Source organism: Pleurodeles waltl, chromosome 10, assembly GCF_031143425.1.
Source record: "Pleurodeles waltl isolate 20211129_DDA chromosome 10, aPleWal1.hap1.20221129, whole genome shotgun sequence".
Lineage (NCBI taxonomy): Eukaryota > Metazoa > Chordata > Amphibia > Caudata > Salamandridae > Pleurodeles > Pleurodeles waltl.
The window spans coordinates 395,608,840-395,624,797 of record NC_090449.1 but is presented as its reverse complement, the minus strand read 5'-3'; the positions used below and the strand labels follow the sequence as shown (position 1 = coordinate 395,624,797).

At 48.5% G+C, this 15,958-nt stretch overlaps 1 protein-coding gene across 1 annotated transcript in view; it reads right to left on the bottom strand.

The window, feature by feature from the left end:
* C10H8orf33 (chromosome 10 C8orf33 homolog) overlaps positions 1-15,958 on the bottom strand; it is a 153,349-nt gene that overhangs the window by 74,165 nt on the left and 63,226 nt on the right. Inside the window, exon 4 of the mRNA XM_069210615.1 lies at positions 8,405-8,542. Coding sequence (XP_069066716.1) covers positions 8,405-8,542 — 138 coding nt within the window. The remainder of the gene's footprint in view (positions 1-8,404; positions 8,543-15,958) is intronic.

Here is a 15,958-nt window from a genome sequence, read left to right as displayed (position 1 = left end):
CAGCCAATTCCAGCCAACACGTGTTTCGCCCCACACGGCGTATGCTCCAGGGCTTTCTCAAGGCACGTTATTTCAAAGCATAATTCTTCAGGCAGATTGCCGTAATTGTAAAAGTAAATCTGTTTTTACGGTGTCAGTCCATTTTTACGGTCCCGATGCGTTCATCGCCTCTTTTCAACAGGCTGGCGGTGCAAACCTTGGGATTACGATCGCAGCGGAAGCGCCGCGGTCGCACCATGTAGGAGGCTGGACTGGCTTGTAGTGAGTACCAAGGGGTACTTACACCTTGCACCAGGCCCAGGTATCCCTTATTAGTGTAGAGGGGTGTCTAGCAGCTTAGGCTGATAGAAAAGGTAGCTTAGCAGAGCAGCTTAGACTGAACTAGGAGACGAGTGAAGCTCCTACAGTACCACTAGTGTCATATGCACAATATCATAAGAAAACACAATACACAGATATACTAAAAATAAAGGTACTTTATTTTTATGACAATATGCCAAAGTATCTCAGTGAGTACCCTCAGTATGAGGATAGCAAATATACACAAGATATATGTACACAATACCAAAATATGCAGTAATAGCAATAGAAAACAGTGCAAACAATGTATAGTCACAATAGAATGCAATGGGAGCACATAGGGATAGGGGCAACACAAACCATATACTCTAGAAGTGGAATGCGAACCACGAATGGACCCCAAACCTCTGTGACCTCGTAGAGGGTCGCTGGGACTGTAAGAAAACAGTGAGGGTTAGAAAAATAGCCCACCCCAAGACCCTGAAAAGTGGGTGCAAAGTGCACCTAAGTTCCCCAAAGAGCACAGAAGTCGTGCTAGGGGAATTCTGCAGGAAAGGCCAACACCAGCAATGCAACAACGATGGATTTCCAGACGAGAGTACCTGTGGAACAAGGGGACCAAGTCCAAAAGTCACGATCAAGTCGGGAGTGGGCAGATGCCCAGGAAATGCCAGCTGTGGATGCAAAGAAGCTGCCACAGGATGGTAGAAGCTGAGGATTCTGCACGAACGACAAGGGCTAGAAACTTCCCCTTTGGAGGATGGATGTCCCACGTCGTGAAGAGTCGTGCAGAAGTGTTTTCCCGCAGAAAGACCGCAAACAAGCCTTGCTAGCTGCAAGGGTCGGGGTTAGGGTTTTTGGATGCTGCTGTGGCCCAGGATGTCACCAATTGCGTGAGGGGACAGAGGGGGCGTCCAGCAAGAGAAGGAGCCCACTCAGAAGCAAGCAGCACCCGCAGAAGTGCCGGAACAGGCACTACGAAGTGGAGTGAATCGGTGCTCACCCGAAGTTGCACAGGAGAGTCCCACGCCGCCGGAGGCAAACTCAGGAGGTCGTGCAATGCAGGTTAGAGTGCCGGGGACCCAGGCTTGGCTGTGCACGAAGGAAATCCTCGGTGAGTGCACAGGAGGAGGAGAAGCTGCAAAACACGCGGTTCCCAGCAATGCAGTCTGGGGTGGGGAGGCAAAGACTTACCTCCACCAAACTTGGACTGAAGAGTCACTGGACTGTGGGAGTCACTTGGACAGAGTTGCTGAGTTCAAGGGACCTCGCTCGTCGTGTTGAGAGGAGACCCAGATGACCGGTGATGCAGTTCTTTGGTGCCTGCGGTTGCAGGGGGAAGATTCCGTCGACCCACAGGAGATTTCTTCGGAGCTTCTAGTGCAGAGAGGGGGCAGACTACCCCCACAGCATGCACCACCAGGAAAACAGTCGAGAAGGCGGCAGGATCAGCGTTACAATGTCGCAGTAGTCGTCTTTGCTACTTTGTTGCAGTTTTGCAGGCTTCCAGCGCGGTCAGCAGTCGATTCCTTGGCAGAAGGTGAAAAGAGAGATGCAGAGGAACTCTGATGAGCTCTTGCATTCGTTATCTAAGAAATTCCCCAAAGCAGAGACCCTAAATAGCCAGAAAAGGAGGTTTGGCTACCTAGGAGAGAGGATAGGCTAGCAACACCTGAAGGAGCCTATCAGAAGGAGTCTCTGACGTCACCTGCTGGCCCTGGCCACTCAGAGCAGTCCAGTGTGCGAGCAGCACCTCTGTTTCCAAGATGGCAGAGGTCTGGAGCACACTGGAGGAGCTCTGGGCACCTCCCAGGGGAGGTGTAGGTCAGGGGAGTGGTCACTCCCCTTTCCTTTGTCCAGTTTCGCGCCAGAGCAGGGCTGAGGGATCCCTGAACCGGTGTAGACTGGCTTATGCAGAGATGGGCACCAAATGTGCCCATCAAAGCATTTCCAGAGGCTGGGGGAGGCTACTCCTCCCCAGCCCTGACACCTTATTCCAAAGGGAGAGGGTGTAACACCCTCTCTCTGAGGAAGTCCTTTGTTCTGCCTTCCTGGGCCAAGCCTGGCTGGACCCCAAGAGGGCAGAAACCTGTCTGAGGGGTTGGCAGAAGCAGCAGCTGCAGTGAAACCCCGGGAAAGGCAGTTTGGCAGTACCCGGGTCTGTGCTAGAGACCCGGGGAATCATGGGATTGTCTCCACAATACCAGGATGGCATTGGTGGGGCAATTCCATGATCTTAGACATGTTACATGGCCATATTCAGTTACCATTGTGAAGCTACACATAGGTAGTGACCTATATGTAGTGCACACGTGTAATGGTGTCCCCGCACTCACAAAGTCCGGGGAATTGGCCCTGAACAATGTGGGGGCACCTTGGCTAGTGCCAGGGTGCCCACACACTAAGTAACTTAGCACCCAACCTTTACTAGGTAAAGGTTAGACATATAGGTGACTTATAAGTTACTTAAGTGCAGTGTAAAATAGCTGTGAAATAACGTGGACGTTATTTCACTCAGGCTGCAGTGGCAGGCCTGTGTAAGAATTGTCAGAGCTCCCTATGGGTGGCACAAGAAATGCTGCAGCCCATAGGGATCTCCTGGAACCCCAATACCCTGGGTACCTCAGTACCATATACTAGGGAATTATAAGGGTGTTCCAGTATGCCAATGTAAATTGGTAAAATTGGTCACTAGCCTGTTAGTGACAATTTGGAAAGAAATGAGAGAGCATAACCACTGAGGTTCTGATTAGCAGAGCCTCAGTGAGACAGTTAGTCATAACACAGGTAACACAGGTAACACATACAGGGCACACTTATGAGCACTGGGGCCCTGGCTGGCAGGGTCCCAGTGACACATACAACTAAAACAACATATATACAGTGAAATATGGGGGTAACATGCCAGGCAAGATGGTACTTTCCTACACACCACCAGGAACGACGGTTTACTGCCACATTGGTCCCGGCGGTTGTAATCCTTGAGGGCAGCGCTGCTTGCAGCGCTGCCCAGGGGATTACAAGTACCCCTCCTGCCAGCCTTTTCATGGTGGTAGGACCTGCCATGAAAAGGCTGGCTGAAAGGGGAGTTGCGGGCCCCTGGGGGCCCCTGCACTGCCCATGCCCTGCCCTGGGCATGGGCAGTGCAGGGGCCCCCTGTCACAGCCCCATGGAGCTTTTCACTGTCTGCATAGCAGACAGTGAAAAGCGCGACGGGTGCAACTGCACCCGTCGCACCACCGCTGGCTCCATTTAGAGCCAGCTCCCGTGTTGCGGCCGACATCCCCGCTGGGCCGGAGGGGATCTCGTAATGGCCACTGCGGAAGTGCGCCCGCATTGGCGGCCGCACAGTGGTTACAACTTGGTGGGCGGCGGTTGCTGCCCGCCAATGTTGTAATGAGGGCCTAAGTCTCTTTATATTTGGCAATTAGGGTGTTAAAGAGGAAATCCTCTCCAATAGGTTTATTGTGCAGCTGGACATTGTGGTATGTGGCTGTCTTTGTTATAACCTACTGATAAGATGCTGTGTCTTTAGGAGGTGATAGCAGTGCTGGATATAAATCTGGGTCATTTGGCAAGATAGGATCTGGATCATATGAATCCCATGGGTCTATGTCATGTGGTATGTGACCCAAATCATCTCCTTGAGGTGGTGGGGAACCCTGTGGTGAAAACTGTGGTTCAATAAGTAGTGCAGGAGATTGGGGAGGTAGTGGAGGGGTAGAGGGGTAGAAGGAAGTGTGTGGTGGAGAAGGCGGAGGTCTGACTGGAGTCTTGTCCTTGGAGGCCGTCATAGGGGGAGGAGTAATTTCCAAGACCTCTTCAAAGGTGAGCTTTCTTTAAAATGGAATGGGAGGGAAGTTCCTTTTCTAATACGGAGATGGAGCTGGCGCTGACGAGCATCCATTATCTCTAAAATAGGCTCCGCCGGTGAAGCTGCTTTGGAGGAATGACTGGAGTCTCTAGAAGGCACAGTCTTATGTTCTGAAATTTCTGGAGTCAAAGTCTTGCGTTGGGTTGAAGCTGTCAGCTCTGAAGTAGTTCCGGAGGACTTTTTGCTCAGTGCCAAAGTCCTCGGTTCAATGGATCTGCTCTATCCTGAAGGTGCCTGTGATGTTGCCGAGCCAAAGGTTGATGCCAAAGACATCTTGGCTGTTTTCTGTGCCGACCTGAAAGGCAAGGCATCAAAAGGTGATTATCGGATCAGACCAGTGCTCGAAGGCAGTGGCGGTCCAGCGACCTGCTTCTGGGGTTTCTTTAGAGTTTTTGTACGGGGAGTAGGGGCTGTTCTACTCACCGGTGGCACGGAGGTGACAGCTTGGCTTACAATCTCAGATTGGACGTCCAACTCAGAGTCTTCGATGTAGAAGGCCTCCTCCTGTTCTGGCTCCTCCTGCGCATGCTGTTCCCGAAGGATAGCTGGAGTATCGTCTGGTGTTTTGGACGCCATCTCCAACCGACATGCTCTTCGGTTCCAGGGCGTCTTCTTGGATCGAAAGGAACAGCAGGTGTTGCAATATTGTTTGTTGTAGGAACAGCAGGTGTTGCAATATTGTTTGTTGTGGTCTGGGAAGAGACACAGATTACACAACAGATATTGTTCGATGGAGAGAAATTAAGAGTGGCATGGAGGGCAGAACCAAAATGGAGTACGTTCCATTAGCCCTGCATAGTCCGACAGCACGTACAGGGATAGGCACGAGACAGGCGCGGAGGCCCGAAGGGCGGTGAACCGGCTAATAGTGGGGAATTTGGACCGACCACGAAATATATAGAAAACACAGACTGAAGTACAATACCATCACTGAAAGAAAGGTGGAAGAAAACAGTTCAGAATAGACAGAGCCAGGAACACACGTCTGAACCCGGAGGCGGAGATAAAACAATCTAACAAAGGACACAATGCCCATGCGTACTATCACTGAGAGGAGTCGTCACTCTTCAAACAAAAACAACTTGCAACACTCCGGACCCAACACTAGATGGCAGACTTATGCAAAGCATGCGTATCTTTGTCATCAAACCTTTTATTTTGAAAGCACGTGGGAGTTAGTGCCTAATTGTTTTTTTTACCATCCAATCACACTCACCAGAATTACACTTTTTGAAGATTGTTATTTTAATTACATTTCATTTTTTCATATTTATGTGTGCGCATTTCAAGTTGAAGTATTTTTTAATTTATATTTCCATTTAGGTTCTTTTTTCTCACTCTGTAAAACAAGACATGGTTTGGTTTTCAATGAAATTCACTGCCATCTTCCAGTGTTTTCTGCCTCAAATACTTTTGTCCCCGTTCTCACATGAACTGCATTGTATTCTCATATTCTACTCATCACACACTCTTAGCATTCTCTATGCATTAACATATGCATGAGTACATCTGTATTATACCTAGCATACAATATTTGAAGAAAAATGTTTTAGATGGGAAACAGACATGCCCTGTCATTGGATGATGCCGCATGGGCATTAAGTGGAGGAAAACTTTGAGGCAGGCTCTGATACGGAGATTGCATCTGAGGGAGAAGATCATGGATCAGAATCTGGAAGTGATTTTCCAGTCGGTGAAGTTCCATCAGATGAGGACTCCTCCAGTGATTCTGATGTACATGGCCATGCAGCACCGCAAAGCAGTTGTGATGTCCCTTTGCAAGTGCACCCTGTGCTGCTGAGACAGTGCTAGTGTAACATAATTCGGAGTACAAGAAGGTGCCGCGCAGAAAGAATGCTCACTTGACAGCTCCTAACAGATTCCAGCCTCTAATTCCTCTTGCCACTGGCGCTGGATATTAATTCAATGCTGAATTTCTTTTTGCTCATCGAGTCATCAGCGAATTCCAATTATTTGTGGATGACCAATTCTTTGAGGAAATTGTGCAGCAAACAAATGTATTGAACAATTTTCAAGGTTCCACGAAGGCACCCTGGTGCCTCATTCTATGGAATACCTGTGGATCCTAACTTCACTTGAGGGGCTGAAAAAATGTCAGTGTCTTGCATGGTTCATGGAAATATTGCGCAAACCGTCAGTACAGTATTACTAGTCTTCAGTTAGGGTTTGTGCCTCACCTAGCTTCCAATCTGTCATGAGCAGAGATTGTTTTTTGGTTCTGCAATGTACCCATCATTTTAATGAAAACTCTACAGCATTGCTATGGAACCATCCAGACCATTACAGAAGGTCCAACATTTTGCCTGCTGTGGAATATTTATTTGGCAAATTTCTGGAGACATGTACTCCAGGGAAGAATATAGCAGTTGTTTAGTATTTGATACTATACAAAGGGCTTTTGCTGCTCAGGGTGTATATACCAAGCCAGAGAGCACATTACGGATGATAGGAAACAGCAAAACTTATTTCTTATATATTTTTTATTTTTTTACATAGAGCAAACTCCACCCAAAGGTACTGGGGCACTTTACATGAGTACCAGTTACATAACCGAAGATCACAATCAGTTTTTTAGGCAGGGGGAGACTAAGGGTCTGGTTACGATCTTGGCGGATGGGATACCCCGTCAAAAACGTGATGGATATCCCATCTGCCGAATTACAAGTTCCATTATTTCCTATTGTTTGTGACCGAGTATCCTATCTGCCAAGATCGTAAGTAGGCCCTAAGTTATTTGCCCAGAATAAAAAAATCTTGAGCCAACACCAAGACTCAAACACGTTCCCCAGCCCCAAAGTTAGCAGTTCTGGCAATGATTACATATCCTCTCTCCATCCTCTCTAAAAAGAGGCATACTAGTCATATTGTAGCCTTTTGCTATCTTTGTTTGTCAAAATGTGGTGTATGTTCTGTACCCTGTATTACAAGTTCATTATATTCATCTGCATTGCACATACAGTAGACGGGATACCTGGCACTTTTGAAAGAGCACCCTTTCTGCCAATCTCTAAATAAGGTCCCAAGTCTTTCTGTAAGTGTGTTTAGGGAACCTAGAAGTCTGCACCCAGGCCTTCACCACATTTTTTAAAGGTACAAATGCTCACATTGTCCAAGACACGGGTCACAGGATACCCTAGGACACTGTCAAACATATTACCAGGCAGTGGAACGATTTAGATTTGGCAACTGCCCACTGCATTTTTGGCAGACACATTGCCAGTTAGGAGCCAGATTCCACCCTGAGGAGCCTCCTGCCAAGCACAGTGAGTGTACTAAAGGAGCAGGAAGAACAAGTCCTCCTGAGCCTAAGCAGGCTGCTATGGGCATGCATTAGTGAATGTTCGTTTGATCACCCACACAATGTTATTCAGGGCTTAGAGTGAGAGAGACCTGAAGAAGTAGTCAAAGCTTAGCCTAGACGTCTATCCATAGTGATCCCTTGTGGGTTAATAAAATAACACACAACAGCAAAGTGGGGAAATTGCATGAGTACAACACCAGTAGGATTTTGTTAGCTGTGCTGTAAGTCACATGGTGTCTGTCACTCAACAATTTTACACCATTTATCCTTCTTCTATGATTATAATCGGCATTTTTGTATGTGGTTTCTGTATGGGAGAGGCAAGTTTTGATGCGGTACCCAAATGCACTCAATTGTGAGTTCACGTAGGGTGGGGCTGAGGCGTTCAGGCCAGGTTCATCTGGCACCCGGAGAAACTCCCAATCCTGGACATTTCTCAGAAGAGGGAGATCTTAGCATAACAAACCCTTTGTTGATGCCAGTTTTCAGAAAAAAACACTTTCCTGCACATATTGGCTATTTTCTCGGTTCTTTCCACAACTCAAGTATCTTTCGAATTTCTAACATGGTGAAAGAAAAAGTAAACAAATTTGGCTTGGATACAGTTTGTGGGGGGACAAAAGTTAAAGAAGCCTACAGCACAAACTGCCCCAGGTATCATAAAAGGGGTCAGAACAGGGGTGGATGGGTGGTGGGGGACCTCAGCACTTAGAGATAACTGAATGTAACACATTTATTGTTTATTTACAAGGCCGCAGTCACCACTCAATAATCTACCATATCAAATACATTGTCCTTTTCTGCTAAACCCACTTTTTTGTGTGTCCAGATTTAAAGAAATATAACTTCATTTTTTCTTCCCTGGTCTCAATTCTTGCAAATGTCTCCATCAGTTGTTATTTACTTACCATTTTTCTCTACCTTCTGACGCTCTTTAGCCATTTTTTGACGGTAATCACCAAATACCTGGTTCATCACCTGACGCTTTTTCACAAAGGGTGCCTTACGAGAGCGCAGAACCTTCAAGATGCGGTGTGTGTCACCAACTGTAAACAAAGATATGGGATTATAAACACAAGTTAAGAGCAAAAAAAAAAAGGATCCAAACCTTACATCCACACAAAAAAATAGAGGAGAATATTTTTAACTAGAGGAACTAGTAGTTTAGTTTAAGTGAAATGAACAATAACCTTTGAAGTTTCTTGAAACAATAGTGGTCCAGGATTACATTTTTCTAACTTGGGCCACAGGGACCCTCGGGCCGCCAATTGGCACGCTCACCCTAGAAAGCATCCGCAGACTACTAAAATTTCCTAGACAATAAAAGTAACAAGTAGTTAAAGAAAGAGATGGTTTGGAAGAACAAGCTGACCATACACATTCAAACAATTAAATATTTTAATGAAAATAACAGACACAACACACTTTCAGTGGGCTCACTTGTGATTACAGGAACATGGATGAAACTAACAGATTTGTTTCCTCATGAGATGCTTAACAGTTTTGAAATGGATAGGGGTACATGTTTATACCCTACCACGTGAAGCTGGTGCACCACCTTCAGTGGTAAACCCGTCAGAGCAGAAAACTCATTATGAAACAGTTTAATCACTTGCCAGGCAATGACCCTAGCGTTGTGTTAGAAATTGGGTTTTTAGTTAGAAGAGATTTGCACCCAGTCCAACTAGGGACGGCAATCCTAGTCAGGATAAGCCAGTTACACTCCCTAAATTAACCTGGGTTCACCTCCTGGCAGTTTGGTACAGAGCAGTCAGGCTTAACTTAGAAGACAATGTGTAAAGTATTAGTGCAACACTTCATTTACAGTAACACAGTGAAAGACACTACAAAGCAAAGTCTCAACAACAAATTAGGAAAATAAGTGATATTTATATGATAAAATAAGACCAGCACAACAAAAATCCAATCATTCAGGAGTTACGCAGCTGTCTGTGAGAGTGAATTATAATGCAGACTGGATCTGCCCATCATAAGGGCTTCATACACGGTGATTAGGTGCACTGTACTGCCCGGGATGGCAAGAGGGGGTTTCCCTCACAACAGTAAGGTGGTTGGGTTCTCAGTATTTCGTGCGATGTCGGTGGGGAGGCGGGTGGTTCCGGGGGCTGCTTCGCTTTTTCAGTCCCCAGCTGCAGTGTCGGTGCGAGAGGCGACGGCCTTTGGGAGCCTTGCGCTGTCCCTGTGCACTGAGGCTGTGGCTAGGTTATCCGACTTTCAAATTAGTGGGTGTAGGAGGCTGGACTGGCTTGTAGTGAGTACCAAGGGGTACTTGCACCTTGCACCAGGCCCAGTTACCCCTTATTAGTGTATAGGGTGTCTAGCAGCTTAGGCTGATAGATAATGGCAGCTTAGCAGAGCAGCTTAGGCTGAACTAGGAGACGTGTGAAGCTACCACAGTACCACTTAGTGTCATATGCACAATATCATAAGAAAACACAATACACAGTTATACTAAAAATAAAGGTACTTTATTTTTATGACAATATGCCAAAGTATCTTAGAGTGTACCCTCAGTGAGAGGATAGGAAATATACACAAGATATATATACACAATAGCAAAAATATGCAGTATAGTCTTAGAAAACAGTGCAAACAATGTATAGTTACAATAGGATGCAATGGGGAAACATAGGGATAGGGGCAACACAAACCATATACTCCAGAAGTGGAATGCGAACCACGAATGGACCCCAAACCTATGTGACCTTGTAGAGGGTCGCTGGGACTATTAGAAAATAGTGAGAGTTAGCAAAATAACCCTCCCCAAGACCCTGAAAAGTGAGTGCAAAGTGCACCAAAGTTTCCCTAAGGACAAAATAGTCGTGTTAGAGGGAAAATGCAAGGAAAACACAAATCAGCAATGCAACAACGATGGATTCCTGACTGAGGGTACCTGTGGAACAAGGGGACCAAGTCCAAAAGTCACAAGCAGCTCGGAGATGGGCAGATGCCCAAGAAATGCCAGCGGTTGGTGCAAAGAAGCTCTTACTAGGCTGAAGAACTGTGAATACTGCAGGAACGACAAGGGCTAGAGACTTCCCCTTTGGAGGATGGATCCCCCATGCCTTGGAGAGTCGTGCAGAAGTGTTTTCCCGCCGGATGGACGCCAACAAGCCTTGCTACACGCAAATCGTGCGTTTGGCGTTTTTGGACGCTGCTGGGGCCCAGGAGGGACCAGGAGGTCGCAAATTGGACCTGCAGAGAGAGGGGACGTCGAGCAAGACAAAGAGCCCTCACTGAAGCAGGTAGCACCCGGAGAAGTGCCAGAAACAGGCACTACGAGGATGCGTGAAACGGTGCTCGCCGAAGTTGCACAAAGGAGTCCCACGTCGCCGGAGACCAACTTAGAAAGTCGTGCAATGCAGGTTAGAGTGCCGTGGACCCAGACTTGGCTGTGCACGAAGGATTTCCGCCGGAAGTGCACAGGGGCCGGAGTAGCTTGCAAAGTCGCGGTTCCCAGCAATGCAGCCCAGCGAGGTGAGGCAAGGACTTACCTCCACCAAACTTGGGCTGAAGAGTCACTGGACTGTGGGGGTCACTTGGACGGTGTCGCTGGATTCGAGGGACCTCGCTCGTCGTGCTGAGAGGAGACCCAAGGGACCGGTAATGCAGCTTTTTGGTGCCTGCGGTTGCAGGGGGAAGATTCCGTCGACCCACGGGAGATTTCTTCGGAGCTTCTGGTGCAGAGAGGAGGCAGACTACCCCCACAGCATGCACAAGCAGGAAAACAGTCGAGAAGGCGGCAGGATCAGCGTTACAGAGTTGCAGTAGTCGTCTTTGCTACTATGTTGCAGGTTTGCAGGCTTCCAGCGCGGTCAGCGGTCGATTCCTTATCAGAAGGTGAAGAGGGAGATGCAGAGGAACTCGGCTGAGCTCATGCATTCGTTATCTAAAGTTTCCCCAGAGACAGAGACCCTAAATAGCCAGAAAAGAGGGTTTGGCTACCTAGGAGAGAGGATAGGCTACTAACACCTGAAGGAGCCTATCAGCAGGAGTCTCTGACGTCACCTGGTGGCACTGGCCACTCAGAGCAGTCCAGTGTGCCAGCAGCACCTCTGTTTCCAAGATGGCAGAGGTCTGGAGCACACTGGAGGAGCTCTGGACACCTCCCAGGGGAGGTGCAGGTCAGGGGAGTGGTCACTCCCCTTTCCTTTGTCCAGTTTCGCGCCAGAGCAGGGGCTAAGGGGTCCCTGAACCGGTGTAGACTGGCTTATGCAGAATTGGGCACATCTGTGCCCAACAAAGCATTTCCAGAGGCTGGGGGAGGCTACTCCTCCCCTGCCTTCACACCATTTTCCAAAGGGAGAGGGTGTCACACCCTCTCTCAGAGGAAGTTCTTTGTTCTGCCATCCTGGGCCAGGCCTGGCTGGACCCCAGGAGGGCAGCTGCCTGTCTGAGGGGTTGGCAGCAGCAGCAGCTGCAGTGAAACCCCAGGAAGGGCAGTCTGGCAGTACCAGGGTCTGTGCTACAGACCACTGGGATCATGGAATTGTACCAACAATGCCAGGATGGCATAGAGGGGGCAATACCATGATCATAGACATGTTACATGGCCATATTCGGAGTTACCATGGTGAAGCTACATATAGGTAGTGACCTATATGTAGTGCACGCGTGTAATGGTGTCCCCGCACTCACAAAGTTCAGGGAATTAGCTCTGAACAATGTGGGGGCACCTTGGCTAGTGCCAGGGTGCCCTCACACTAAGTAACTTTGCACCTAACCTTTACCAGGTAAAGGTTAGACATATAGGTGACTTATAAGTTACTTAAGTGCAGTGTAAAATGGCTGTGAAATAACGTGGACGTTATTTCACTCAGTCTGCAGTGGCAGGCCTGTGTAAGAATTGTCAGAGCTCCCTATGGGTGGCAAAAGAAATGCTGCAGCCCATAGGGATCTCCTGGAACCCCAATTCCCTGGGTACCTCAGTACCATATACTAGGGAATTATAAGGGTGTTCCAGTAAGCCAATGTGAATTGGTAAAATTGGTCACTAGCCTGTTAGTGACAATTTAAAAGTAATGAGAGAGCATAACCACTGAGGTTCTGGTTAGCAGAGCCTCAGTGAGACAGTTAGGCACCACACAGGGAACATATACATGCACACCTATGAGCACTGGGGCCCTGTGTGACAGGGTCCCAGTGACACATACATATAGGCCACAAACTTATGAGCACTGGGGTCCTGACCAGCAGGATCCCAGTGACACATAACAAACATACTGAAAACATAGTGTTTTCACTATGAGCACTGAGGCCTGGCTATCAGGATCCCAGTGAGACAGTGAAAACAGTGACAAAACCCTGACATACACTCACAAACAGGCCAAAAGTGGGGGTAACAAGGCTAGAAAGAGGCTACCTTCTCACAGTGGGTGCCTCCTTTATAGCGTGCATGGTAGATGAACGGGCAGCAGCAGGTTAGTTTTTTTTTTTAATTGCTGGGGCTGCCCTGACCAACAAGAGTGCATGCAAAGCTAAGTACCCAGCGCCTCCACTACACGACATATGGTGCGGGTGCGAGGGATTCTCTGCTCCCTCGGCATCCGTAGGCGGGTGAAAGTGTCTCGCTGTGAGGGCTTGTTTTGTAGCAGCCGTGACGTCGGGGCGGCAGGAGATGCAGGCGACTGCCCGTTCTGCAGTGCAGCATCCGCCCGCACAGCGGTCTGGCGGCCACAATCTTGGTGAGTCCTGCAGCCGCCCTCAGGGCACTGACGGGGGAGAAAGGGCCGCCCACAGAAAGTTGAAATCACGTCCCAAGCAGGTGGGACGCAGGGGGCGTTGGGAGTGAATGCTCGGTGGGCGCTGCAGTAGTCTGCTGTGAATGGAGCACGGGCCACGCTCAGTTGGCCCTGGGCAGTGTGGCAGAGGCTGGTTCACTCCCGCAGACCTTAAGGCAGTGCCAATGGGGTGACAAGGCCGCACTCTTTAGCAAAGGGGCAGTCAGCCTGTGGAATAAGTTGACAGTTTGACACAAGGCCCTTGAGTTCCCAGGGACCTCGTAGAAAACCCGGGGCAAACCAACCAGCCCATGGAGACTCTCAGCGGGGGTCACAATAGTCAGGAGAGCACAGTCTTCTCCTGGAGGACAGAAGTAGCAGGCGGCAGGCCAACACACAGAGCAGCAGAAAGGTGGCAGTCCCGTCTACAGTCCAGCATACAGCAGCACTAGGCCAACAAAGCAATGCAGTGACAGGCTCTCCTGGCAGCCTAGCAGTCCTTCCTGGCAGAGTGTTCCCTGTAGAGTACCGATTTAGTGGGGCTTGGGGTCCAGCTTTTATACTTTGGTGCCAGGTTCTGGAAAGTTGAGGAAACTTCCAGACCTTCCTTTGAAGCCCTCAGGGTCTCTTCCTTGCCCTCCCAGTCACTATGCAGGGGGTATGCACCCCTTCCTATGAGGAGGGACAGAGCCCTATTAAGAGCCATGTGTCAGCTCTTCCCTCCCACCTAGTTCAGGAAGACCCATCAGCCTAGTGATGGGCCATCAATAGGCTAACCCACACCCAAGCTCACTTTGTGTGTGCCGGTCTAGTGGGAATGCACAAAGACCAGCTGTCATCTACCCCAGACATGTATTCAGGGACGAGCAGAAGCACAGGATGGTTACAGTAGGAAAATGGCAGGTTTCTACAAGTAGCTTTATCAGAGTTACAATTTAAAATCTGACTTCACCATAATATGTGGGTCAAGGGTCGCTCCCTTTATGGGAGTTAATATTTTGGCCATTTCTGCCCCCCACTGGGGCAGATCTGCCTCATAATTTTAGGTCCATCTGCCTCCAGACCACCAGGGATTCTTTTTATGTGGCTCATAATGGCTTGGGAGTGACCCTTGGACAAGAGTCGCTCCCCTTTTGAGGGTGAATATTTTGGCCATCTCAGCCTTGTATTTTTAGTCCCATCTGCCCCCAAGGGGGGCAAAAGCCACTTGACAACCAGGGATTTTATTACATATGGCGAATAATGTTTTGAGGAGTGGCCCCTGCCCAAAGGTCACTCCCATTGAGGGACTATATATTTTGTCCATTTCTGCTCCCCTTGGTGGCAGATCAGTTATATTTTTAGGCCGATCTACACATAAGGCGGGGGGGGGGTTTAAATGCCACTAGCCACCAGGGAAATAATGATATGGCAATACTGGGGAGTGGCCCCTTTGGCAGGGGTCGCTCTCTTTTTTAAGGGGCACTTATTTTGGCTGTTTCTGTCCCCTTGGGGGGGAGAATGGTTATATATTTTTAGACCCATCTGCCCATCTGCCCCCAAGGGGCGGAAGCCACTAGGGATTGTATCTTCACATGAACATTGTTGTTATGGGTAGAGGCCCCTTGGGCAGGGGTCGCTCCCGTAAGGGGCTATATATTTTGTCTGTTTCTGCCCTCCTTAGGGGCCCATGTGCCCCCAGGTGGCCTCTCATGGATTCCAACAAGTTTTCTTACCCAGAGTGCCCTGCAACCCTCAAAATGTGACTTAAGTCACACCTTTTCCTTGCATTACTGTGCCATATTCTTCCAGAATCGGAATGAAACCACAAATTTCCTACCACTCAGTGTTCCCCCAGGTCTCCCCATAAAAATTCTACCTCACTTTTGTGGGTAGGCCAAGTGCCTGCGACATGAAACGGTCTAAAACGTATTGTGGAGACATCAAAATTATCTATCACAAAACGACCTAGTTTTGCAAGGGGGGCACCTGTATTTTAGGACCCGGGCTCGGTGGCCATCTAGAGAAACCTACCAAACACAGACATTTCTAAAAAACTAGACACCCGTGGGAGTCCAGCGATGTGTGACTTGCGTGGATCCCCCCGAATCCCGTGCAAACTTCAATATTTAGCTAAAAAAAACAAAAACATTTTCCTCACATTTCTGCGTGGGATTACCGCGCCGCCACAAATTTCCTACCACCCAGCGTTCCCTTAGGTTTCCAGAGTAAAATGATACCTCACTTGTGTGAGTGGGCCAAGTGCCTGTGACAGGGAAGGACCACAGACGTGTAGAGATTGAAGGGATATCACAGCGGGTTGATAAGCATAATTTTGTTTATACGTTTTTATGCTGACTCTCTTTTGAGCACTCACACAAGTGAGGTGGTATTTTACTTGGGAGACCGAGGAGATCGCTGGGTGGTAGGAAATTTATGCCGGTGCAGTGATCCTACATAGAAACATGAGGAAAATATGATTCTTTTAGCTAAAGTTGAGGTTTGCAGGGGATTCTGGGTATGGAAATAATGGGGGATCCTTGCAAGCCACATCTCCCTGGATTCCCCTGCGTGTCTAGTTTTTAGAAATGTCTGGGTTTGGTAGGTTCCCTTAGATGGCTGCCAAGCCTGGGACCAAAAAACGCAGATGCCCCCCCCTTGAAAACACAGGTAGTTTTGTAATAGATACTTTTGATGTGTCCACATTGTTTTTGGGCCCTTCCCTGTTGCGGGCACTTGGCC